Consider the following 23,082-nt stretch of genomic DNA (forward strand, 5'->3'; position numbering starts at 1 on the left):
TATAGTGCCCCCACCATAAAGCCCCCCCCATCCCTTAAGAACCCCCCCATAAAGCCCCCCCCACCCTATAAGCCCCCACCATAAGCCCTCCCTGCCCCATAAGAACCCCCCATTGAGCCCCCCCACCCCATAAAGCCCCCCATAAACCCCCCACCCCATAAACCACCCCCATAAAGCTCCTCTACACCCCATAAACCCCCCCAATAAAGCCCCCCCACCCTATAGAGCCCCCACCATAAGCCCCCCCTGCCCCATAAGAACCCCCCATTGAGCCCCCCCACCCATAAACCCCCCCTATAAGCCCCCCCCACCCCATAAACCACCCCCATAAAGCCCCCCCCTATAAGCCCCACCACCCTATAAAGACCCCCACCCCACAAAGCCCCCCAATAAACACCCCCCACCCCATAAGCCCCCCCACCCTATAAAGCCCCCCCACCCCATAACACCCCCCTACCCCATAAGAACCCCCCATTAAAGCCCCCCCATAAGCCCCCCACCCTATAAAGCCCCCCCACCCCATAACACCCCCCTACCCCATATGAACCCCCCATTAAAGCCCCCCCCATAAGCCCCCCCCGCCCTATAAAGCCCCCCCACCCCATAACACCCCCCTACCCCATATGAACCCCCCATTAAAGCCCCCCCCCATAAGCCCCCCCCGCCCTATAAAGCCCCCCCACCCCATAAGCCCCCCCCCCCCCAATAACCCCCCCCCCACTCACCACTGTGATCTCGGGGTCAGTGGCACATCACTCTTATCTCTGGGGGGGGGGGGGGGGGGACACTGTTAGGGACCCCCCCCCCAATTCAAATAGCCCCCCCCCTCAAACCCAAAACTAATAGGGACCCCCCCCAAATTAAAGAGATCCTGACCCCACCCCCCAGAAAAAGGGAGACCCCCCCTTAAATAGGGACCCCCCCCAACCCAATCAATGCCCCCCCCTTAATTAAATAGGGACCCCCCCCTTAAATAAATAGGGACCCCCCTTAATTAAATAGGGACCCCCCCTAAATAAATAGGGACCCCCCCTTAAATAAATAGGGACACCCCCTTAATTAAATAGGGACCCCCTCTGAAATAAATAGGGACCCCCCTTAATTAAATAGGGACCCCCCCCTTAATAGGGACCCCCCCCTTAAATAAATGGGGACCCCCCCTTAATTAAATGGGGACCCCCCTTAATTAAATAGGGACCCCCCCCTTAATAGGGACCCCCCCTTAAATAAATGGGGACCCCCCCTTAAATAAATAGAGACCCCCTTAAATAAATAGGGACCCCCCCTTAATTAAATAGGGACCCCCTTAAATAAATAGGGACCCCCCCTTAATTAAATAGGGACCCCCCCCTTAATAAGGACCCCCTCTTAAATAAATGGGGACCCCCCCCTTAATAGGGACCCCCCTTAATTAAATAGGGACCCCCCCCCCCAAAAACTGCCCCCCCCCACCTGATGCCCTCCAGCATCTCCCTCAGCATCAGTGGGTTCACCTCATCCTGGGGGGGGGCAAAACATTACATCGGGCCCCCCCCATATTAATGCCCCCCCCCCATTATTACCCCCCCATATTAATACCCCCCCCTTTATTAATGCCCCCCATTAACGCCCCCCCCATTACCCCCCCAATAACCCCCCTTTATTATTGCCCCCCCATATTAATGCCCCCCCCATTATTACCCCCCATATTAATACCCCCCCTTTATTAATGCCCACCCCCCCCTTATTACCCCCCTAATAACCCCCCCTGGATTATTAACCCCCCCATTATTGCCCCCCCCCCATTATTACCCCCCCATATTAATACCCCCCCTTTATTAATGCCCCCCCATTAATGCCCCCCCCCTTATTATTGCCCCCCCATATTAATGCCACCCCATTATTACCCCCCCATATTAATACCCCCCCTTTATTATTGCCCCCCCATTAATGCCCCCCCCCCCTTATTACCCCCCTAATAACCCCCCCTGGATTATTAACCCCCCATATTAATGCCCCCCCCATTATTACCCCCCCTATTAATACCCCCCCTTTATTAATGCCCCCCCCCCTTATTACCCCCCATATTAACCCACCCCTTTTAAGCCCCCTCTCAATTTAATCCCCCCCATAATTTAAGCCCCCCCCATTTTTAACCCCCCCCATTTAAACCCCCCCCCATAATTAACCCCCCCCATTTAAAACCCCCCATTTAATCCCCCTTCCCAATTTTAAGGCCCCCCCCCATAATTTAAGCCCCCCCCCAATTTAACCCCCCCACCTAATTTAAGACCCCCCCCAATTTAACCCCCCCACCTAATTTAAGACCCCCCCCCAATTTAACCCCCCCTCCCCCCTTTTAAGACCCCCCCCCATTTTAAGACCCCCCCCCACCTAATTTAAGACCCCCCCACCTAATTTAAGACCCCCCCACCTAATTTAAGACCCCCCCCCAATTTAAGACCCCCCCCACCATTTTAACCCCCCCTCCCCCCTTTTAAGACCCCCCCATTTTAAGACCCCCCCCACCTAATTTAAGACCCCCCCACACCTAATTTAAGACCCCCCCCCAATTTAAGCCCCCCCCCATTTAATCCCCCCCGCCCTTTTAAGACCCCCCCCATTTTAAGACCCCCCCCACCATTTTAACCCCCCCTCCCCCCTTTAAGACCCCCCCCCCACCTAATTTAAGACCCCCCCCCACCTAATTAAGACCCCCCCCAATTTAAGCCCCCCCCATTTAATCCCCCCCGCCCTTTTAAGACCCCCCCCATTTTAAGACCCCCCCCACCATTTTAACCCCCCCTCCCCCCTTTTAAGACCCCCCCCCCATTTTAAGACCCCCCCCCAATTAAACCCCCCCCAATGTAACACCCACCCCCCAGATTTAAGACCCCCCCCATTTTAAGACCCCCCCCCCACCTAATTTAAGACCCCCCCCACCTAATTTAAGACCCCCACCAATTAAAGCCCCCCACCTAATTTATGCCCCCCCTAATTTAAGACCCCCCCCCTATTTACCCCCCCTTTTAAGACCCCCCCCAATTTTCCCCCCCCCAATTAAACCCCCCCCATTTTAAGACCCCCCCAGATTACCCCCCCCAATTAAGACCCCCCCCATTTAAGCCCCCCCAATTAACCCCCCCCTATTTACCCCCCCATTTTAAGATCCCCCCCAATTTAAGACCCCCCCAATGAAAGCCCCCCCACCTAATTTATGCCCCCCCAATTTAAGACCCCCCCCTATTTACCCCCCCTTTTAAGACCCCCCCAATTTACCCCTCCCCAATTTAAGACCCCCCCCCATTTAAGCCCCCCCCCATTTACCCCCCCCTTTTAAGACCCCCCCCATTTAAGCCCCCCAATTAACCCCCCCCTATTTACCCCCCCCATTTTAAGACCCCCCCCCAATTTAAGACCCCCACCAATTAAAGCCCCCCCACCTAATTTATGCCCCCCCCAATTTAAGACCCCCCCCTTTTAAGACCCCCCCCAATTAAACCCCCCCATTTTAAGACCCCCCCCTATTTATCCCCCCCATTTTAAGACCCCCCCCAATTTAAGACCCCCCCCAATGAAAGCCCCCCCACCTAATTTATGCCCCCCCCCAATTTAAGACCCCCCCCCTATTTACCCCCCCCTTTTAAGACCCCCCCAATTTACCCCCCCCCAATTAAACCCCCCCCATTTTAAGACCCCCCCCAATTACCCCCCCCAATTTAAGACCCCCCCCATTTAAGCCCCCCCAATTAACCCCCCCTATTTACCCCCCCCATTTAAGCCCCCCCCCCATTTACCCCCCCCTTTTAAGACCCCCCCCCATTTAAGACCCCCCCCCAATTTAAGACCCCCACCAATTAAAGCCCCCCCACCTAATTTATGCCCCCCCAATTTAAGACCCCCCCCTATTTACCCCCCCGCAATTTAAGACCCCCCCCAATTTACCCCCCCAATTTAAGACCCCCCCCATTTAAGCCCCCCCCAATTTACCCCCCCCAATTTAAGACCCCCCCCCATTTTAAGACCCCCCCCATTTTAACTCCCCCTCCCCCCTTTTAAGACCTCCCCCATTTTAAGGCCCCCCCCCCATTTTAAGACCCCCCCCACCATTTTAACCCCCCCCCCCCCCCCTTTTAAGACCCCCCCCATTTTAAGACCCCCCCCCATTTTAAGACCCCCCCCCATTTTAAGACCCCCCCCATTTTAACTCCCCCTCCCCCCAATTTAAGACCCCCCCCATTTTAAGACCCCCCCACCAATTTAACCCCCCTCCCCCTTTTAAGCCCCCCCCCCCATTTTAAGACCCCCCCCCATTTTAACCCCCCCTCCCCCCTTTTAAGACCCCCCCCATTTTAAGCCCCCCCCCCCCATTTTAAGACCCCCCCCCATTTTAACCCCCCCTCCCCCCTTTTAAGACCCCCCCCCATTTTAAGACCCCCCCCCCAATTAAATCCCCCCCCCCCCCCCACCTTGTCGGCCTGCGCCCACAGATCCTCCTCCACCTCATTGGTTGGTCCGGGGGGGGGCAACGTGAACTTATAGAACGGCCTTAAGTTCCTATAGACGAACAGCGCCCCCCCCGCGGCCACCACCAACACCGCCAGGGGGGGGGGGGCGGATGGGGATGATAATGGACCCCCCCCGGGGGTAAAAGAGGAACCGCCCCCCCCCCGCTAAAAGAGAGACCCCCATAGAAAACCCCTAATGCCGAGGGGGGGGCGGGGAGGGGGTGGCGGCGGGGGGGGGAAGAGCCAGAGAGAACAGCCAGGTGAGGGCCCCCCCCCGGGGAGAGGGAGGGGAGACCGACGATCAGCTGGGGGGGGGTTATAATATAGGGGGGGGGTTATAATGGGGGGGGGTAATGGGGTTATATGGGGTTATATGGGGTTATAATGGGGTTATATGGGGGGATATGGGGTTATATGGGGTTATATGGGGTTATATGGGGTTATATGGGGGGATATGGGGTTATATGGGGTTATATGGGATATATGGGGTTATATGGGGTTATAATGGGGGGATAAGGGGTTATATGGGGGGATATGGGGTTATATGGGGGGATATGGGGTTATATGGGGGGATATGGGGTTATATGGGTTTATATGGGGTTATATGGGGGATATGGGGTTATATGGGGGGATATGGGGTTATATGGGGGGATATGGGGTTATATGGGGGTATAATGGGGTTATATGGGGGGATATGGGGGATATAGGGTTATAATGGGTTTACATGGGGTTATATGGGATATATGGGGTTATAATGGGGTTATATGGGGGGATAAGGGGTTATATGGGGGGATATGGGGTTATATGGGGGGATATTGGGGGGATATGGGGTTATATGGGGTTATATGGGTTATATGGGGTTATATGGGGGGATATGGGGGGATATGGGGTTATAATGGGGTTATATGGGGTTATATGGGGGGATATGGGGTTATAGGGGGTTATAGGGGGTTATAGGGGGGGATATGGGGTTATATGGGGTTATATGGGGAGGGTTATAATGGGGGGGTCATAATGGGGGGTTTATAATGGGGGGTTATAATGGGGGGGAGTTATAATGGGGTTATTTGGGGGGTTATAATGGGAGGGTGATAATGGGGGGGGGTTATAATGGGGGGGTCATAATAATGGGGGGGGATAATGGGGTAATATGGGGGGGTTTTATAAGGGGGGGGTATAATAGGGTTATAATGGGGGGGTTATAATGGGGGGGTCATAATAAATGGGGGGGGATAATGGGGTAATATGGGGGGGGTTATAATGGGGGGGTTTATAATGGGGTTATAATGGGGGGGTCATAATAATGGGGGGGTTATAATGGGGGGGGATATAATGGGGTTATAATGGGGGGGTCATAATAATGGGGGGGTTATAATGGGGGGGGATATAATGGGGTTATAATGGGGGGGGTTATAATGGGGGGGGTTATAATGGGGGGGGTTATAATGGGGGGGTATAATAGGGTTATAATGGGGTTATAATGGGGGGGTTATTATAATGGGGGGTTATAATGGGGGGGAAGGAAGAAAAGGAGAGAAAGAAAAGAGTGAAGGATTTAGGGGGGGGGGGAGGTTGGGCTCTATGGCTCAACCCCCCCCCCCATTAACCCCCCCATAGACCCCCCCCAAATACCCCATATACCCCCCCACATAAAACCCAGCTCCCCATTAACCCCCCATAGACCCCCCCCAAATACCCCCAACCCCCCCCATATAAATTCCAGCCCCCCAATTAACCCCCCCATAGACCCCCAATTAACCCCCCTATAGACCCCCCCCTCAAATACCCCATATACCCCCCCCCCCAAAAGGAGATAAACCCCAAATGGCCCCAAACCTTGTGGTCCCCGTCGCCATGAAGGTCCGCCAGGGCTGTGGGGCAGAGAGGGGGCACTTATGGGGCCGCTATGGGGTGATATAGGGCCCTATGGGGTGATATGGGGCACTTATGGGGTGCTATGGGGTGATATGGGGCCCTATGGGGTGCTATGGGGCACTTATGGGGTGCTATGGGGTGATATGGGGCCCTATGGGGTGCTATGGGGCACTTATGGGGCCGCTATGGGGTGATATGGGGCCCTATGGGGTGCTATGGGGCACTTATGGGGCTGCTATGGGGTGATATGGGGCACTATGGGGTGCTATGGGGCACTTATGGGGCTGCTATGAGGTGATATGGGGCACTATGGGGTTCTATGGGGCACTTATGGGGCGCTATGGGGTGATATGGGGCCACTATGGGGTGATATGGGGCACTATGGGGTTCTATGGGGCACTTATGGGGCGCTATGGGGTGATATGGGGCCACTATGGGGTGATATGGGGCACTATGGGGTTCTATGGGGCACTTATGGGGCGCTATGGGGTGATATGGGGCCACTATGGGGTGATATGGGGCACTATGGGGTTCTATGGGGCACTTATGGGGCGCTATGGGGTGATATGGGGCCACTATGGGGTGATATGGGGCACTTATGGGGCGCTATGGGGTGATATGGGGCCACTATGGGGTGATATGGGGCACTTATGGGGCGCTATGGGGGCACTATGGGGTGGTATGGGGTGATATGGGGCACTTATGGGGCCACTATGGGGTGATATGGGGGCACTTATGGGGACCTATGGGGTTCTATAGGTCACTTACGGGGCCCTATGGGGCACTTATGGGGCACTATGGGGTGATATGGGGCAATATGGGGTGCTATGGGGTGCAATAGGTCACTTATGGGGTTCTATAGGTCAGTTATGGGGCGCTATGGGGTTCTATAGGGCACTTATGGGGCACTATAGGGCACTTATGGGGCGCTATGGGGTTCTATAGGTCACTTATGGGGCGCTATGGGTCACTTATGGGGCGCTATGGGGTTCTAATGGTCACTTATGGGGCCCTATGGGGTTCTATAGAGCACTTATGGGGTTCTATGGGTCACTTATGGGGCGCGTTCCCATCATGCCCCGCGCTCACCCATACACGTGCTGAACGTGCACAGGCCGGACATGACGTCATCATGCGCCGCCAACCATAGAGAGGAACTGAAAGCCGGAAACCGGAAGTGGAAGAAACCGGAAGTAGGTCCATCAGCTCAGAGCTCCGTCGCTTTCATTGCTCTCCCTCATTAGTTCCGCATCTCTTTGGTTCCCCCCCGCCATGTTGGCAACCCCCCGTCCCATTCTAATCCCCCCCCCCACTCTCCCCCCCCATTTTAGGGTCTTCCCCCCATATTTGCCCCCTCCCCATCGATCCCCCCCCCCCTACATTGTGCCCCCCCCCTTTTAATTGGACCCTTCGAACCTCTCCTCCTCCAACACCGCCGCCATCTTGGGTTGCCGGAGCGACGCGACCGGAAGTAGGGCCGGAAATGGAGCCTGGGCGGTTGCTTAGCACCGTGAGGCCTAGTGAAAGGGGAAAAGCCTGCGGGGGGGGGGGGGCGGTCCACAAGATCTCTATGGGATTTTATGGGTCTCTATGGGGTTTTATGGGGTCTCTATGGGGTTTTGGGGGTCTTAATGGGGAATTTGGGGTCTTAATGGGGTTTTTGGGGTCTTAATGGGGTTTTATGGGGTTTCTATGGGGTTTTTTGGAGGTCTCTATGGGGTTTTTTGGGGTCTTAATGGGGATTTGGGGGGTCTCTAAGAGGTTTTTGGGGTCTCTATGGGGCTTTTTGGGGTCTTAATGGGGATTTGGGGGGTCTCTAAGAGGTTTTTGGGGGTCTCTATGGGGCTTTTTGGGGTCTTAATGGGGTTTTTAGGGTCTCTATGGGTTTTTTTGGGGGTCTTAATGGGGATTTTGGGGGTCTATGGAGTTTTATGGGTTCTCTATGGGGTTTATGGGGGTCTCTATGGGATTTTTTTGGTCTCTATGGGGTTTTTTGGGGTCTCTATGGGGTTTTGGGGGGTCTTAATGGGGTTCTTTAGGTGTCTCTATGGGGTTTTTGGGGTCTCTATGGGGTTTTTTGGGGTGTTAATAGGGTTTTTTAGGGGTCTCTATGGGGTTTTTAGGGGTCTCTATGGGGTTTTGGGGGTCTCTATGGAGTTTTATGGGTTCTCTATGGGTATTTTGGGGGTCTCTATGGGGTTTTTTGGGTCTTAATGGGGTTTTTAGAGGTCTTAATGGGGTTTTCGGGGTCTCTATGGGTTTATGGGGGTTTCTATGGGGTTTTTGGGGTCTCTATGGGGTTCTGGGAGGCTCCTAAAGGCTTTTGGGGGTCTCGAAGTGCTCCCAAGATGGCTCCGAAGCTTCGGAACTCTTCGGCAAGTTCCGCCGTTGAGAACGGGTACTTCCGGCAGCACTCGGCTACTTCCGGCAGCGCTCGGCTACTTCCGGCAGCGCTCGGCTACTTCCGGCAGCGCTCGGCTACTTCCGGCAGCACTCGGCTACTTCCGGCAGCACTCGGCTACTTCCGGCAGCGCTCGGCTACTTCCGGCAGCGCTCGGCTACTTCCGGCAGCGCTCGGCTACTTCCGGCAGCACTCGGCTACTTCCGGCAGCGCTCGTAACTGCCGCAGAGCTCGAGCACTTCCGGTAATGCTCGGGTATTTCCGGGAGTGCTCGGCTACTTCCGGCAGCGCTCGGGTATTTCCGGCAGCGCTCGGCTATTTCCGGCCGTTCCTCACAGCATTAAGATTTGGGGTCGGTAAAATAGCGATTTTTAACCTTTTTCGATCGGGATTTGAGCCGAAAAAAGTGAATTTGAAGGCAGAAATGCGGCTGTGAGGCCTGGAAGTGAGAATTTGAGTGGAAAAAATGAGGTTTTTGGGCCAAAAATGTGATGATTTGGGTATGATGTGCTCCAAGCTGTGAAAATTGAAGAGTTTGGACCCAAAAAGGAGATTTTTAACCTCAAAATGGGGCACCGTGCCCTAAAATGGGGGTGGACCACAGAATGAAGGCCTACAAGTGCCATTTATACCCAGATAACCCCAAAAATACCCCAATTCTGCATTAAATGGGCTCCATTTATTGCCTTTGGGACGCCATTTTATGACCCTTCTAGAGGTTCTAGGTCATACAATGATGTTTCTGGGCTAAAAAAGAGGGATTTGGGTTCAAAAGTGAAACTCTGGACCCCAAAACGAAGACCCACAAACCCCATAAACCCAAAAACACCCCAATTTGGCCACCATGGGCTCCATTTATTGCCTTTGGGACTCAAGAGCCTTTGAGAGGTTCTAGGTCCTCCAACGCTGTTTTGGGCCAAAAAAAGAGGGATTTGGGTTCAAAATTGACATCTTGGACCCCAAAATGAAGACCCACAACCCCCAAAGACCCCCCAAAACCTCAAAAAACCCCAAAAACACCCAATTTGTGCCATAAACGGGGCCCCATTTATTGCCCCTGAGACTCAACATTCAATCCTTCTGTAGGTTCTAGGTCCTCCAACGGTGTTTTAGGCCAAAAAAAGAGGGATTTGGGTTCAAAAGTGACACTTTGGATCCCAAAATGAAGACCCACAACCCCAAAAACCCCAAAACCACCCCAATTTGTGCCATAAATGGGCTCCATTTATTGCCTTTGGGACTCGATGTTAAGATCCTTTGAGAGGTTCTAGGTCCTCCAACGCTGTTTTGGGCCAAAAAAGAGGGATTTGGGTTCAAAAGTGACACTTTGGATCCCAAAATGAAGACCCACAACCCCAAAAACCCCAAAAACACCCCAATTGTGCCAAGATACCCCAAAAACACCCCAATTCTGCCACCATGGGATCCATTTATTGCCTTTGGGACTCAAAAGCCTTTGAGAGGTTCTAGGTCCTCCAACGCTGTTTTGGGCCAAAAAAGAGGGATTTGGGTTCAAAACTGACACCTCGGACCCCAAAATGAAGACCCACAACCCCCAAAGATCCCCCAAAACCTCAATAACCCCAAAACCACCTCAATTCTACCAGCATGGGATCCATTTATTGCCTTTAGGAACTCCACATTACGACCCTTCTGTAGGTTCTCGATCCTCCTACACCAAATCCAACAAGTTTAAGGTTAAAAAACCCAACCTTTCCACCCCAAAACTATTAAACAACCCCCCAAAGACCCCCCCCATGGGGTGGGGGGCTGCGTAATTGCCTTTAGGAGTTGGCGTTGGGTCCTTTCTTCTTGCCGAAGGTGGGCACCACGTTGACGAAGCGCCGGTTGTACTGCATGCGGCGCTTGGCACGGCCCGTCTTCTTCTTCTTCTTCTCTTGCTTGGCCACCTTAGGGGGGGGATTTATGGGGTGGGGGGCATCAGTGGGGCACACTCAACCCCCCTATACCCATAAAAGAACCCTATAGATCTCTCACCTTTGGGGTTTGTCCCCTCACTTTACCAGCGCGGGCGAGCGAGCCGTGAACCTTCCCTATAACAAGCGAGCATTGAGTTCAACCTGCCCACCAAAGACCCCCCCCCAAAAACCCTCCAGACCCCACAAAAGTCCCATAGAACTCTCCCCACATCCCCCCTAGACCTCTATGGGGATCCTAAAAGACACATAAACCCCCCAAAATACTCAAAGACCCATAGAACACCCCCCTCTTACGCCCCCCACAGAGCATCCCCCCCCAAGACCCCCATGGAGCCCCCCAGAGTCTACCAGGGACCCCCCAAAACCCTCCAGACCCCCAGAAGTCCCAAGACCCCCATGGAGCCCCCCCAAAGTCCCCTAGAGCCCACCAGGGACCCCCCAAAACCTTCCAGACCCCACAAAAGTCCCATAGAACTCTCCCCACATCCCCCCTAGACCTCTATGGGGTCCCCAAAAGCCCCATAAACCCCCCCCTAAATCCTCAAAGACCCCCAAAGAAGCCCCCCATAAGCCCCCCAGACCAAAGACCCCCACAGAGCATCCCCCCCCCCCCCCCCAAGACCCCCATGGAGCCCCCCAAAGACCCCTAGAACCCTCCCCACATCCCCCCTAGACCTCTATGGGATCCCCCAAAACCCCCCTAACTCCTCAAAGCAGGCATTGAATTAACCCTGCTCGTTAATTTAATTAAGATACCCCACTAATGAGCCCCCCCCAGACCCAAATATACCCCCCAGGAGTCGAGCAGCCACTTCCAGAGTAGAGAATTCGGGTACACCGCTGAGTTCCAGCACGGCTTCATCCTCCAATGGGGTCCCCCCATAGAGCAGCACTTGGTCCTCCACAGCAATGGGTTCCAGGGATGCAATACGACCCTAAATTGGGGGGGGGGTTGCGTTTAGGGGGGGGGTCTGGGTTTAATTAAGGGCTCAGGACCCTCCCCCCACCCCGCTGTACCCTCCTTAAGGGTCTTACCTTGATCTGGGCGATGGTCTCGGAGGGGGAGACCTCGATGGTGTGGAGGGTTTGGGCGCGGATGAAGAGCTGCATGGTGAGGAATTGGGGGGGGCTGTGGGGAAAAAAAGGGGGGGGGGGGGGGGGGATGGGCGATGGGACCCCCCCTCAAATTGAGGGGGGACCCCCACAAGAGCCCAAAGAAGCCAAAATAATGGGGAATAAGAGGAAATATCCCCCCCAAAATGGAGGGTGGGAGTAAAGGAGTGATGGGCTGAATCCATTCTCCCAATATTCTGGGAAGACCCCCCCAATGGGGTCCCCAAAAGCCCCATAGACCCCCCCTAAATCCTCACAAACCCCCATGGGGTCCCCAATAGCCCCATAGACCCCCCCCTAAATCCTCACAGACCCCCATGGGGTCCCCAATGCCCCACAGACCCCCCCTAAATCCTCACAGACCCCCATGGGGTCCCCAATACCCCACAGACCCCCCCCTAAATCCTCAGACCCCCATGGGGTCCCTAAAAGCCCCATAGACCCCCCCTAAATCCTCACAGACCCCCATGGGGTCTCCAAAAGCCCCACAGACCCCCCTAAATCCTCACAAACCCCCATGGGGTCCCCAAAAGCCCCATAGACCCCCCTAAATCCTCATAGACCCCCATGGGGTCCCCAAAAGCCCCATAGACCCCCCCTAAATCCTCAAAGACCCCCATGGGGTCCCCAATACCCCACAGACCCCCCCTAAATCCTCAAAGACCCCCATGGGGTCTCCAAAAGCCCCATAGACCCTCCCTAAATCCTCATAAACCCTCATGGGGTCCCCAAAAGCCCCAAAGACCCCCCCCAAAACCTCACAGACCCCCATGGGGTCCCCAAAAGCCCCAAAGAACCCCCCCTAAATCCTCACAGACCCCCCTTAAAGCCCCATAGACCCCCACAGAGTCTTCAGAAACCCCTTAAAGTCCCCCAAATGCCTCAACCCCCCCCAAATCTTCCCTAAGGCCTCAAAGAACCCCCCCCCAAAACCTCACAGACCCCTTTTAAGTCCCCCAAATCCCCTATAAACCCCTTCAAATACCCCCCCAAAAAAGCCCCAATCCTTTGTATTATTTCTTTTTTGGATTGGGGGGGGGGGGGGGGGGGTCCTGTGTTGTTTCACATTTGTCATGAGCTTTTCTTTCCCCCCCCCCCCTCAATTTCTGCTTTAAAGGGACTTTGCCCCTGGGGACAAAGGGCATTTTAATGGGGCAGATGTGATAACTGGATGGGGGGGGGGGCATGGATGACTCCTTTCAACCCCCCCCCAACTAGGGACCCCCCCCTCTAAATCCCCCTCCACAGCCCCTAATTGAACCCCAATTCAATCAGACACCCCCCCCCCACCTCCCAGTCCATAAATATGGGCCCCTTTAAAGCCCCCTTAAAATCCCATAGACCCCATTAAATCCCCCCAAAAATACCATAGGCCCCCTTAAAGCCCCCTAAAAACCTCATAGGCCCCATTAAAGGCCCCTTAAAACCCCATAGGGCCCATTAAAGCCCCTTTAAACCCCATAGACCCCTTTAAAGCCCACTAAAAACCTCATAGGCCCCTTTAATGCCTCATGAACCCCATCAAAGACCCCTAAAAACCTCATAGGCCCTATTAATGCCCACTAAAAATCCCATAGACCCCTTTAAAGCCCCCTTAAAACCCCATAGGCCCCATTAAAGCCCTCTTTAAACCCCATAGGCCCCATTAATGCCCCCTTAAAACCCCATAGGCCCCAATAATGCCCCACAGAAACCTCATACACCCCTTTAAAGCCCCCTTTAAACCCCATAGGCACCATTAATGCCCCCTTAAAACCCCATAGGCCCCATTAATGCCCCCTTAAAACCCCATATGCCCCATTAATGCCCCCTTAAACTCCATAGGCCCCATTAAAGCCCCCTTAAAACCCCATAGACCCCTTTAAAGCCCCTTTATAACCCCAAAGACCCCTTTAAAGCCCCCTTTAAAGCCCCCTTAAAACCTCACAGGCCCCTTTGAAGACCCCTAAAAACCCCATAGACCCCTTTAAAGCCCCCTTAAAACCCCATAGGCCCCATTAAAGCCCCCTTAAAACCCCATAGACCCCTTTAAAGCCCCTTTAAAACCCCAAAGACCCCTTTAAAGCCCCCTTTAAAGCCCCCTTAAAACCTCACAGGCCCCTTTGAAGACCCCTAAAAACCCCATAGGCCCCATTAATGCCCCTTAAAACCCCATAGGCCCCATTAATGCCCCCTTAAAACCCCAAAGACCCCTTTAAAGCCCCCTAAAAATCCCATAGACCCCTTTAAAGCCCCCTAAAAACCTCACAGGCCCCTCTGAAGACCCCTAAAAACCCCATAGGCCCCATTAATGCCCCCTTAAACTCCATAGGCCCCATTAAAGCCCCCTTAAAACCCCATAGACCCCTTTAAAGCCCCCTTAAAACCCCATAGGCCCCATTAAAGCCCCCTTAAAACCCCATAGGCCCCATTAAAGCCCCCTTAAAACCCCATAGGCCCCAATAATGCCCCACAGAAACCTCATACACCTCTTTAAAGCCCCCTTTAAACCCCATAGGCCCCATTAATGCCCCCTTAAAACCCCATAGGCCCCATTAAAGGCCCCTTAAAACCCCATAGGCCCCATTAAAGGCTCCTTAAAACCCCATAGGCCCCATTAAAGCCCCTTAAACCCCACAGGCCCCATTAATGCCCCTTTAAACCCCATAGGCCCGATTAAAGGCCCCTTAAAACCCCAAAGACCCCTTTAAAGCCCCCTTAAAACCTCACAGGCCCCTTTGAAGACCCCTAAAAACCCCATAGGCCCCATTAATGCCCCCTTAAACTCCATAGGCCCCATTAAAGCCCCCTTAAAACCCCATAGGCCCCATTAAAGCCCCCTAAAAATCCCATAAACCTCATAGGCCCCAATAAAGGCCCCTTAAAACCCCATAGGCCCCAATAATGCCCCACAGAAACCTCATAGACCCCTTTAAAGCCCCCTTAAAACCTCATAGGCCCCTTTAATGCCTCATGAACCCCATCGAAGCCCCCTAAAAACCTCATAGGCCCCATTAATGCCCCCTTAAAACCCCATAGGCCCCATTAAAGGCCCCTTAAAACCCCATAGGCCCCATTAAAGGCTCCTTAAAACCCCATAGGCCCCATTAAAGCCCCTTAAACCCCACAGGCCCCATTAAAGGCCCCTTTAAACCCCATAGGCCCCATTAAAGGCCCCTTTAAACCCCATAGGCCCCATTAAAGGCCCCTTTAAACCCCATAGGCCCCATTAAAGGCCCCTTTAAACCCCATAGGCCCCATTAAAGGCCCCTTTAAACCCCACAGGCCCCATTAAAGGCCCCTTAAACCCCATAGGCCCCACTAAAGCCCCCTTAAAACCCCACAGGCCCCATTAAAGGCCCCTTTAAACCCCATAGGCCCCATTAAAGGCCCCTTTAAACCCCATAGGCCCCATTAAAGGCCCTTACAGGCCTCATAGGCCCCACTAGGCCTCAGAGACCCAACGCAAGCCCCGCAAACGTCACCCAAACCGCTCACCTCCTACATAAAATCCCCCTTTAAGGCCTCATAACCCTTCCTCAATATCCCCTACGTCTCTTTTGGGTGTTTTTACCCTCAAAATCCCATTAAAATACCCCAAAATGGGCCCTAATGGCCGCAGCCGCACCTCAGCGCTTCCTCACTGAACGCAACGCGCGGCCGAAGAGGGCGGTGCTGCGCATGCGCGGGGCGGGAGAAAGTGACGCACGACGTGATGACGCAAGGCGTGCGTGGTGACGTGACTACGTGAGAAGGAGGAGAAACAAAATGGCGGCGCTGAGGAGAAAGCTGTGGGAGTTTGGGCGGGTGATGTGGGCCCGGGGGGTGCAGGTAATTGGGGGGGGGATGAGGGGGAAAATGGGGTTCTATGAGGGGAAAGTGGGGGTCCTGAAGGGGAAAATGGGGGTCTATGGGGGGAAATGGGGGTCCTGAGGGGGGAAAGGGGCATATTGGGGGTCCTAAGGGGATTTGGGGGGGGCTGAGGGGGGAAAATGGGGGTCCTGAGGGGATTTGGGGGGGTCCTGAGGGGGATAATGGGGTTCTATGGAGATTTGGGGGGGTCCTGAGGAGGATAATGGGGTTCTATGGGGATTTGGGGGGGTCCTGAGGGGGGATTTGGGGGGTAGTGGGGGTCCTGAGGGGGGAAAATGGGGTTCTGTGGGAGGAAAGTGGGGGTCCTGAGGGGGGAAAGGGGCGTATTGGGGGTCCTGAGGGGATTTGGGGGGGTCCTGAGGGGGATAATGGGGTTCTATGGAGATTTGGGGGGGTCCTGAGGGGGGATATGGGGAGTAGTGGGGGTCCTGAGGGGGGAAAATGGGGGTCCTGAGGGGGGAAAGGGGCATATTGGGGGTCCTGAGGGGGAAAATGGGGGTCCTGAGGGGATTTGGGGGTCCTAAGGGGGGATTTGGGGGGCAGTGGGGGTCCTAAAAGGATTTGGGGGGGGCTGAGGGGGGAAATGGGGGTCTGTGGGGATAGGGGGGGATTTGGGGGGGCCCTGAGGGGAGATTTGGGGGGTAGTGGGGGTCCTAAGGGCAGAAAATGGGGGTCCTGAGGGGGGAAAGGGGCATATTGGGGGTCCTAAGGGGATTTGGGGGGGGTTGAGGGGGGAAATGGGGGTTCTAAGGGGGAAAATGGGGGTCCTGAGGGGACAGGGGGGGACTTGGGGGGGTCCTGAGGGGGAAAATGGGGTTCTATGTGGATTTGGGGGGGTCCTGAGGGGGGATTTGGGGGGTAGTGGGAGTTCTGAGGGGGGAAAATGGGGTTCTGTGGAGGGAAAGTGGGGGTCCTGAGGGGGGAAAGGGGCGTATTGGGGGTCCTGAGGGGATTTGGGGGGGTCCTGAGGGGGGCAATGGGGGTCCTGAGGGGGGAGATTTGGGGGGTAGTGGGGGTCCTAAGGGGGGGAAAATGGGGGTCCTGAGGGGGGAAAGGGGCATATTGGGGGTCCTAAGGGGATTTGGGGGGGGGGGGGGGGGGGGTTAAGGGGGATATTGGGGTCCTGAGGGGGAAAAGGGGCATATTGGGGGTCCTAAGGGGATTTGGGGGGGTCCTGAGGGGGAAAAGGAGCATATTGGGGGTCCTAAGGGGATTTGGGGGGGATAAGGGGGGAAATGCAGGTTCTAAGGGGGAAAATGGGGGTCCTGAGGGGATAGGGGGGGATTTGGGGGTGTCCTGAGGGTGAAAATGGGGTTCTATGGGGATCTGGGGGGTCCTGAGGGGGGATTTTGGGGAGTAGTGGGGGTCCTGAGGGGGGAAAATGGGGTTCTGTGGGGGGAAAGTGGGGGTCCTGAGGGGGGAAAGGGGCGTATTGGGGGTCCTGAGGGGATTTGGGGGGGGTCCTGAGGGGGGAGATTTGGGGGGTAGTGGGGGTCCTAAGGGGGGGAAAATGGGGGTCCTGAGGGGGGAAAGGGGCATATTGGGGGTCCTAAGGGGATTTGGGGGGGGCTGAGGGGGAAATGGGGCATATTGGGGGTCCTAATATGAGGGTCCCCCCCCCCCCCCCCATTTATTCCCAGACCCCCCCTGGGGACCCCCCCCCATACCCGGCTGTGGTTGAATGCACTGAGGATTTCCATTACGTGGAGCGGCTGCTGCCCCCCGCCTGCATCCCACCCCCCCCCAGCACCAATCCTACCCCACCCCATCGGGATGGACCCCCCCGCGAGGTAATTTGGGACCTAATTAGCATAATTAACAAGCTAGTTAATTAATAACACCCCCCCCCCATAGCACCCACTGCTCCCATTCTGTTCTATGGCTTGGGGTGCTCCCCAATTAATGCTTGTTATCCCCCCCATAATGGGACTCTATATGTGGGTAGGGGTTGCTATGAATATTCAAAGGGGTTAATTAAGGTAATTAACTAATTAACAAGCTAATTAATGGTCTCATTATAGTGCCCCCCCCCCCCTCCCTGCCCTACCACATGGGCTGCTCCCCAATCAGTGTTTATTGCCCCCCCCAAAATGGGTCTCTATATGGGGGTAGGGGATGCTATGAATATTCAAAGGGGTTAATTAAGGTAATTAACTAATTAATGAGCTAATTAATTACCTCATTATAGATCCCCCCCCCCTCCCTGCCCTATCACATGGGCTGCTCCCCAATCAACGCTTGTTACTCCCCCCATAATGGGACTCTATATGTGGGTAGGGGTTGCTATGAATATTCAAAGGGATTAATTAAGGTAGTTAACTAATTAATGAGCTAACTAATGATCTCATTATAATGCCCCCCCCCTCCCTGCCCTATCACATGGGCTACCCCCCAATCAATGCTTATTACCCCCCCAAAATGGGACTCTATTTGAGGGTAGGGGGTGCTATGAATATTCAAAGGGGTTAATCAAGGTAATTAACTAATTAATAAGCTAATTAATGACCTCATTATAGTGGCCCCCCCCCCCCCCTCCCTGCCCTATCACATGGGCTGCCCCTTATCAATGGTTCCATCCCCCTATAACCAAAGTCCATTTGTGGGTATGGGATGCAATGAATGGGCTGTGGGGGGCTAATTAAGCTAATTAGTTAATTAACGAGTTAATTAATGACCTCGTTATAGATCCCCCCCCCTCCCTGCCCTACCACGTGGGCCGTTCCCGGATGCACAACCTGCCCCTGTACCGTAAGGTGACCAATGGGAACCGCCGGATCACGGAGCTGCGCCACATCAGGGGGGATATTTGGGTGAGAAAAGGGCGAAATTGGGCAAATTGGGGCTGAAATAGGAGGGGGGGGACCTGGGGGGGGGGGGGAATAATGGGGATTTTGGGGGTGAAAATGGGGGTTTTGGGGGCTTTTTGGGGTAAAAAATGGGGGTTTTGGGGGGTGAAAAATGGGGGATCTGGGGGCTTTTTGGGGGTGAATAATAAGGGATTTGGGGGCTTTTTTGGGGTGAATATGGGGGATTTTGGGGTGAAAATGGGCATTTTTGATCCATGGGGGGGAAATAATGGGGATTTTTGGGGTGAAAATGGGGGATTATGGGGCTTTTTGGGGTGAAAAATGGGGGATTTTGGGGCTCTTTGGGGTGAAAAATGGGGGATTATGGGGCTTTTTGGGGTGGAAATGGGCATTTTTGATCTATTGGGAGGGAATAATGGGGATTTGGGGGCTTTTTGGGCTGAAAATGGAGGATTTGGGGCTTTTTGGGGTGAAAAGTGGGGAATTTGGGGGATGAAAAATGGGAAATTTTGTGGAAAAATTGGGTTTCTGGGGGCGAAAATGAGGGATTTGGGGGGGAAATGGGCATTATTGATGCATGGGGGGGAAATAATGGGGATTTTGGGGCTTTTTGGGACTAAAATGGGGAATTTGGGGGCTTTTTGGGGGTGAAAATGGGGGATTTTAGGGTGAAAATGGGTATTTTTGATCCATGGGGGGGGGAATAATGGGGATTATGGGGATTTTTGGGGGTGAATATGGGGGATTTGGGGGCTTTTGGGGGGCAAAAAATTGGGGATGCGGGGGGTTTTGGGGGTGAAAAACATGGAATTTTTGGGAATAATGGGGATTATGGGGATTTTTGGGGTGAAAATGGGGGTTTTGGGGGCTGAAATTGGGGGGGTAGGACCTGGGGGGGGGGAATAATGGGGATTTTTGGGGTGAAAATGGGGGATTTGGGGGCAAAAAATGGGAGATTTGGGAGGGAAAATGGGGGATTATGGGGCTTTTTGGGTTAAAAATGGAGGATTTGGGGGCTTTTTGGGTTAAAAATGGGGGTTTGGGGGCTTTTTGGGGGGGAAATGGGGGACTTTGGGGTGAAAATGAGGGATTTGGGGGTGAAAATGGGGGTGAAAAATGGGGGATCTGGGGGCTTTTTGGGGGTGAATTATAAGGGATTTGGGGGCTTTTTTGGGGTGAAAATAGGGGATTTGGGGGCATTTTGGGGTGGAAATGGGGGATTTGGGGGCTTTTTGGGGGTGAAAATGGGGAATTTGGGGGCTTTTTGGGTTAAAAATGGGGGTTTTGGGGCTTTTTTGGGGGGAAATGGGGAACTTTGGGGTGAAAATGAGGGATTTGGGGGTGAAAATGGGGGATCTGGGGGCTTTTTGGGGGTGAATTATAAGGGATTTGGGGGCTTTTTTGGGGTGAAAATAGGGGATTTGAGGGCATTTTGGGGTGGAAATAGGGGATTTGGGGGCTTTTTTGGGGTGAAAATGGGGAATTTGGGGGCTTTTTGGGGTGAAAAATGGGGGATTTGGGGCTTTTTTGGGGGTGAATATGGGGAATTTGGGGGTGAAAATGGGCATTTTTGATCCATGAGGGGGAAATAATGGGGATTTTGGGGTGAAAATGTGGGATTTTGGGGCTCTTTGGGGTGAAAAATGGGGGATTTGGGGGCTTTTTAGGGTGGAAATGGGCATTTTTGATCTATTGGGGGGGGAAATAATGGGGATTATGGGGATTTTTGGGGAGGAAATGGGGGTTTTGGGGGCTGAAATTGGGGGGGGTGGGACCTGGGGGGGGAATAATGGGGATTATGGGGATTTTTGGGGTGAAAATGGGGGATTTGGGGGCAAAAAATGGGAGATTTGGGGGGTTTTGGGGGTAAGAAATGGGGAATTTGGGGGAAAAATGTTTTCTTTTGGGGTGAAAATAGACGTTTTTCATCCATGGGGGGGGGGGAAATAATGGGGATTTGGGGCTTTTTGGGATGAAAATGGGCATTTTTGATCCATGGGGGGGAAATAATGGGGATCTTGGGGGTGAAAATGGGGGATTTGGGAGTTTTTGGGGTGAAAATGGGGGATTTGGGAGTTTTTGGGGTGAAAATGGGCATTTTTGATCTACTGGGGGGATATAATGGGGATTTTGGGACTTTTTGGGGTAAAAATGGGGGATTTGGGGGCTTTTGTGGATGAAAATGGGCATTTTTGATCTATTGGGGGGGGAACAATGGAGATTTGGGGGTGAAAATGGGGAATTTGGGGGCTTTTTAGGGTGAAAATGGGCAATTTTGGTTCATGGGAGGGAAATAATGAGGATTTGGGGGCTTTTTGGGGTGAAAATTGGGGATTTTTGATCAGATACCAGTGGTGAAGGGGTGAAAAAGGGGAATTTGGGTCATTTTGGGTCAATTTGGGGTGTTTTCTTATCAGATGAGAAGAATTTGGGGGTAATAATGGGGATTTGGGGTCAAATGCTGGTGATGGAGAGCTGAAAAAGGAGGAATTTGGGGTCTTTTGGGGACTAATAATGGAGTTTTTTGATCAGATACCGGCGTTGAATGGGTGAAAAAGGGGAAATTTGGGTCATTTTGGGTCAATTTAAGGTGTTTTTGGCATTGCAGGCGCTGGAGAAGGAGCTGAAGGAGTTTGTGGGGCAGCGAGTGGGGAAGGAGCCATTGACTCAAGTGAATGAGGTGACGGGAACCCTGAGACTTAAAGGGCACCTGGATGGGCCGGTGAGGGAATGGCTGCTGCTAAAGGGATTCTGATGGGGGGCTAAAGGGACATGGGGGGCAAGAACATGGACCTGGGGGCAAGAACATGGACCCAGGGGCAATAAAATGGATATGGGGGGGCAATAAAATGGACCTGAATGGCACTGAAATGGACCTGGGGGGCAATAAAGTGGATCTGGGGGCAATAAAATGGACCTGGGGGGCAATAAAGTGGATCTGGAGGGCACTAAAATGGACCTGGAGGATATTGAAATGGACTTGGGGGGCAATAAAGTGAACATGGGGGCAATAAAATGGACCCAGGGGCCATAAAGTGGATCTGGGGGGCAATAAAATGGACCTGAATGGCACTGAAATGGACCTGGGGGGCAATAAAGTGGATCTGGGGGCAATAAAATGGACCTGGGGGGCAATAAAGTGGATCTGGAGGGCACTAAAATGGACCTGGAGGATATTGAAATGGACTTGGGGGGCAATAAAGTGAACATGGGGGCAATAAAATGGACCCAGGGGCCATAAAGTGGATCTGGAGGATATTGAAATGAACCCAGGGGCAATAAAATGGACCTGGGGGGCAAGAAAATGGGCCTGGAGGATATTGAAATGGACCCAGGGGCAAGAAAATGGATCTGGAGAGTATTGAAATGGACCCAGGGGCAATAAAATGGATCTGGGGGCAATAAAATAGATCTGGAGGGTATTGAAATGGACCCAGGGGCAATAAAGTGGATCTGGGGGCAATAAAATGGACTTGGAGAGCACTGAAATGGACCTGGGGGGCAATAAAATGGACTCTGGGGGCAATAAAGTGGATCTGGGGGGCAATAAAATGGACCTGAATGGCACTGAAATGGACCTGGGGGGCAATAAAGTGGATCTGGAGGGCACTAAAATGGACCCAGGGGCAATAAAATGGACTCTGGGGGCAATAAAGTGGATCTGGGGGCAAGAAAATGGCTCTGAAGGGCCCTGAAATGGACCCAGGGGCAATAAAATGGACCCGGGGGCAATAAAGTGGATCTGGAGGGTATTGAAATGGACTTTGGGGGCAATAAAGTGGATCTGGGGGCAATAAAATAGATCTGGAGGGTATTGAAATGGACCCAGGGGCAATAAAGTGGATCTGGGGGGCAATAAAGTGAACATGGGGGCAAAAAAATGGACCCAGTGGCCATAAAGTGGATCTGGGGGGCAATAAAATGGACATGAATGGCACTGAAATGGACCTGGGGGGCAATAAAGTGGATCTGGGGGCAATAAAATGGACTTGGAGAGCACTGAAATGGACTTGGGGGGCAATAAAATGGACTCTGGGGGCAATAAAGTGGATCTGGGGGCAATAAAATGGACCTGGAGGGCAATAAAATGGGCCTGGGGGCAATAAATGGGGTTTTATGGCATCTGAATGGGGTTTATTGGATCCAAATGGGCTTTTAAGGGACCCAGATGGGGTTTAAAGGAGCCAAAATGGGGTTTTAAGGGATCGAAATGGGGTTTTATGGGATCCAAATGGGGTTTAATGGATCCAAATGGGGTTTTAAGGGATCCAAATGGGGTTTTATGGGATCCAAATGGGGTTTAATGGATCCAAATGGGGTTTTAAGGGATCCAAATGGGGTTTTATGGGATCCAAATGGGGTTTAATGGATCCAAATGGGGTTTTAAGGGATCCAAATGGGGTTTTATGGGATCCAAATGGGGTTTTATGGGATCCAAATGGGGTTTTAAGGGATCCAAATGGGGTTTTATGGATCCAAATGGGGTTTTAAGGGATCCAAATGGGGTTTTATGGATCCAAATGGGGTTTTATGGATCCAAATGGGGTTTTAAGGGATACAAATGGGGTTTTAAGGATCCAAATGGGGTTTTATGGGATCCAAATGGG

General features: G+C 53.2%; 4 protein-coding genes across 4 annotated transcripts; 1 reads left to right on the forward strand and 3 right to left on the reverse strand.

The window, feature by feature from the left end:
- Positions 1 to 725: 725 nt before the first annotated feature.
- BBS1 (Bardet-Biedl syndrome 1) lies at positions 726 to 8,103 on the reverse strand (the record flags this gene model as incomplete). Its single annotated transcript, XM_085535126.1, has 6 exons — positions 7,779 to 8,103; positions 7,452 to 7,519; positions 6,324 to 6,358; positions 4,449 to 4,536; positions 1,453 to 1,499; positions 726 to 764 (listed from the first exon to the last, which is right to left on the reverse strand). Coding segments are annotated over exons 2-6 (254 nt in total), but the record flags the coding sequence as incomplete, so codon positions are not given.
- Positions 8,104 to 10,361: 2,258 nt separating this feature from the next.
- Positions 10,362 to 15,463, reverse strand: FAU (FAU ubiquitin like and ribosomal protein S30 fusion). The gene is made up of 6 exons (XM_085535145.1): positions 15,424 to 15,463; positions 11,739 to 11,832; positions 11,494 to 11,638; positions 10,762 to 10,817; positions 10,546 to 10,673; positions 10,362 to 10,435 (listed from the first exon to the last, which is right to left on the reverse strand). The coding sequence occupies exons 2-5, from the start codon at positions 11,811 to 11,813 to the stop codon at positions 10,548 to 10,550; spliced, it is 402 nt and encodes a 133-aa protein (XP_085391271.1). The 5' UTR covers positions 11,814 to 11,832; positions 15,424 to 15,463; the 3' UTR covers positions 10,362 to 10,435; positions 10,546 to 10,547.
- A 100-nt stretch (positions 15,464 to 15,563) lies between these two features.
- On the forward strand, positions 15,564 to 21,346 carry MRPL49 (mitochondrial ribosomal protein L49). Its single transcript, XM_085535127.1, is given in 5 exon segments — positions 15,564 to 15,626; positions 17,309 to 17,402; positions 17,405 to 17,458; positions 18,354 to 18,478; positions 21,084 to 21,346. Coding segments are annotated over 5 exon segments (483 nt in total). The 3' UTR covers positions 21,231 to 21,346.
- On the reverse strand, positions 21,090 to 22,745 carry LOC146751238 (uncharacterized). Its single transcript, XM_085535144.1, has 2 exons — positions 21,393 to 22,745; positions 21,090 to 21,351 (listed from the first exon to the last, which is right to left on the reverse strand). The coding sequence occupies exons 1-2, from the start codon at positions 22,341 to 22,343 to the stop codon at positions 21,238 to 21,240; spliced, it is 1,065 nt and encodes a 354-aa protein (XP_085391270.1). The 5' UTR covers positions 22,344 to 22,745; the 3' UTR covers positions 21,090 to 21,237.
- Between the last annotated feature and the right edge of the window lie 337 nt (positions 22,746 to 23,082).

This window comes from Coturnix japonica, unplaced genomic scaffold (genome assembly GCF_054131305.1).
Source record: "Coturnix japonica strain WE unplaced genomic scaffold, WE-NBRP24 Scf109, whole genome shotgun sequence".
Classification (NCBI taxonomy): Eukaryota; Metazoa; Chordata; class Aves; order Galliformes; family Phasianidae; genus Coturnix; species Coturnix japonica.

Bases quoted from the DNA above. Each gene is read 5' to 3' on its own strand.
- FAU (XM_085535145.1), bottom strand. From the start codon at position 11,813: ATGCAGCTCTTCATCCGCGCCCAAACCCTCCACACCATCGAGGTCTCC. The intron at 11,639-11,738 runs GTAAGACCCTTA...CCCCCAATTTAG, and splicing joins AGACCATCGCCCAGATCAAG to GGTCGTATTGCATCCCTGGA. The intron at 10,818-11,493 runs GTATATTTGGGT...CGCTTGTTATAG, and splicing joins GGCTGCTCGACTCCTGGGGG to GGAAGGTTCACGGCTCGCTC.
- LOC146751238 (XM_085535144.1), bottom strand. From the start codon at position 22,343: ATGTTCACTTTATTGCCCCCCAGATCCACTTTATTGCCCCTGGGTCCA. The intron at 21,352-21,392 runs GTCCATTTTATT...ATTGCCCCCCAG, and splicing joins TCCACTTTATTGCCCCCCAG to GTCCATTTCAGTGCCATTCA.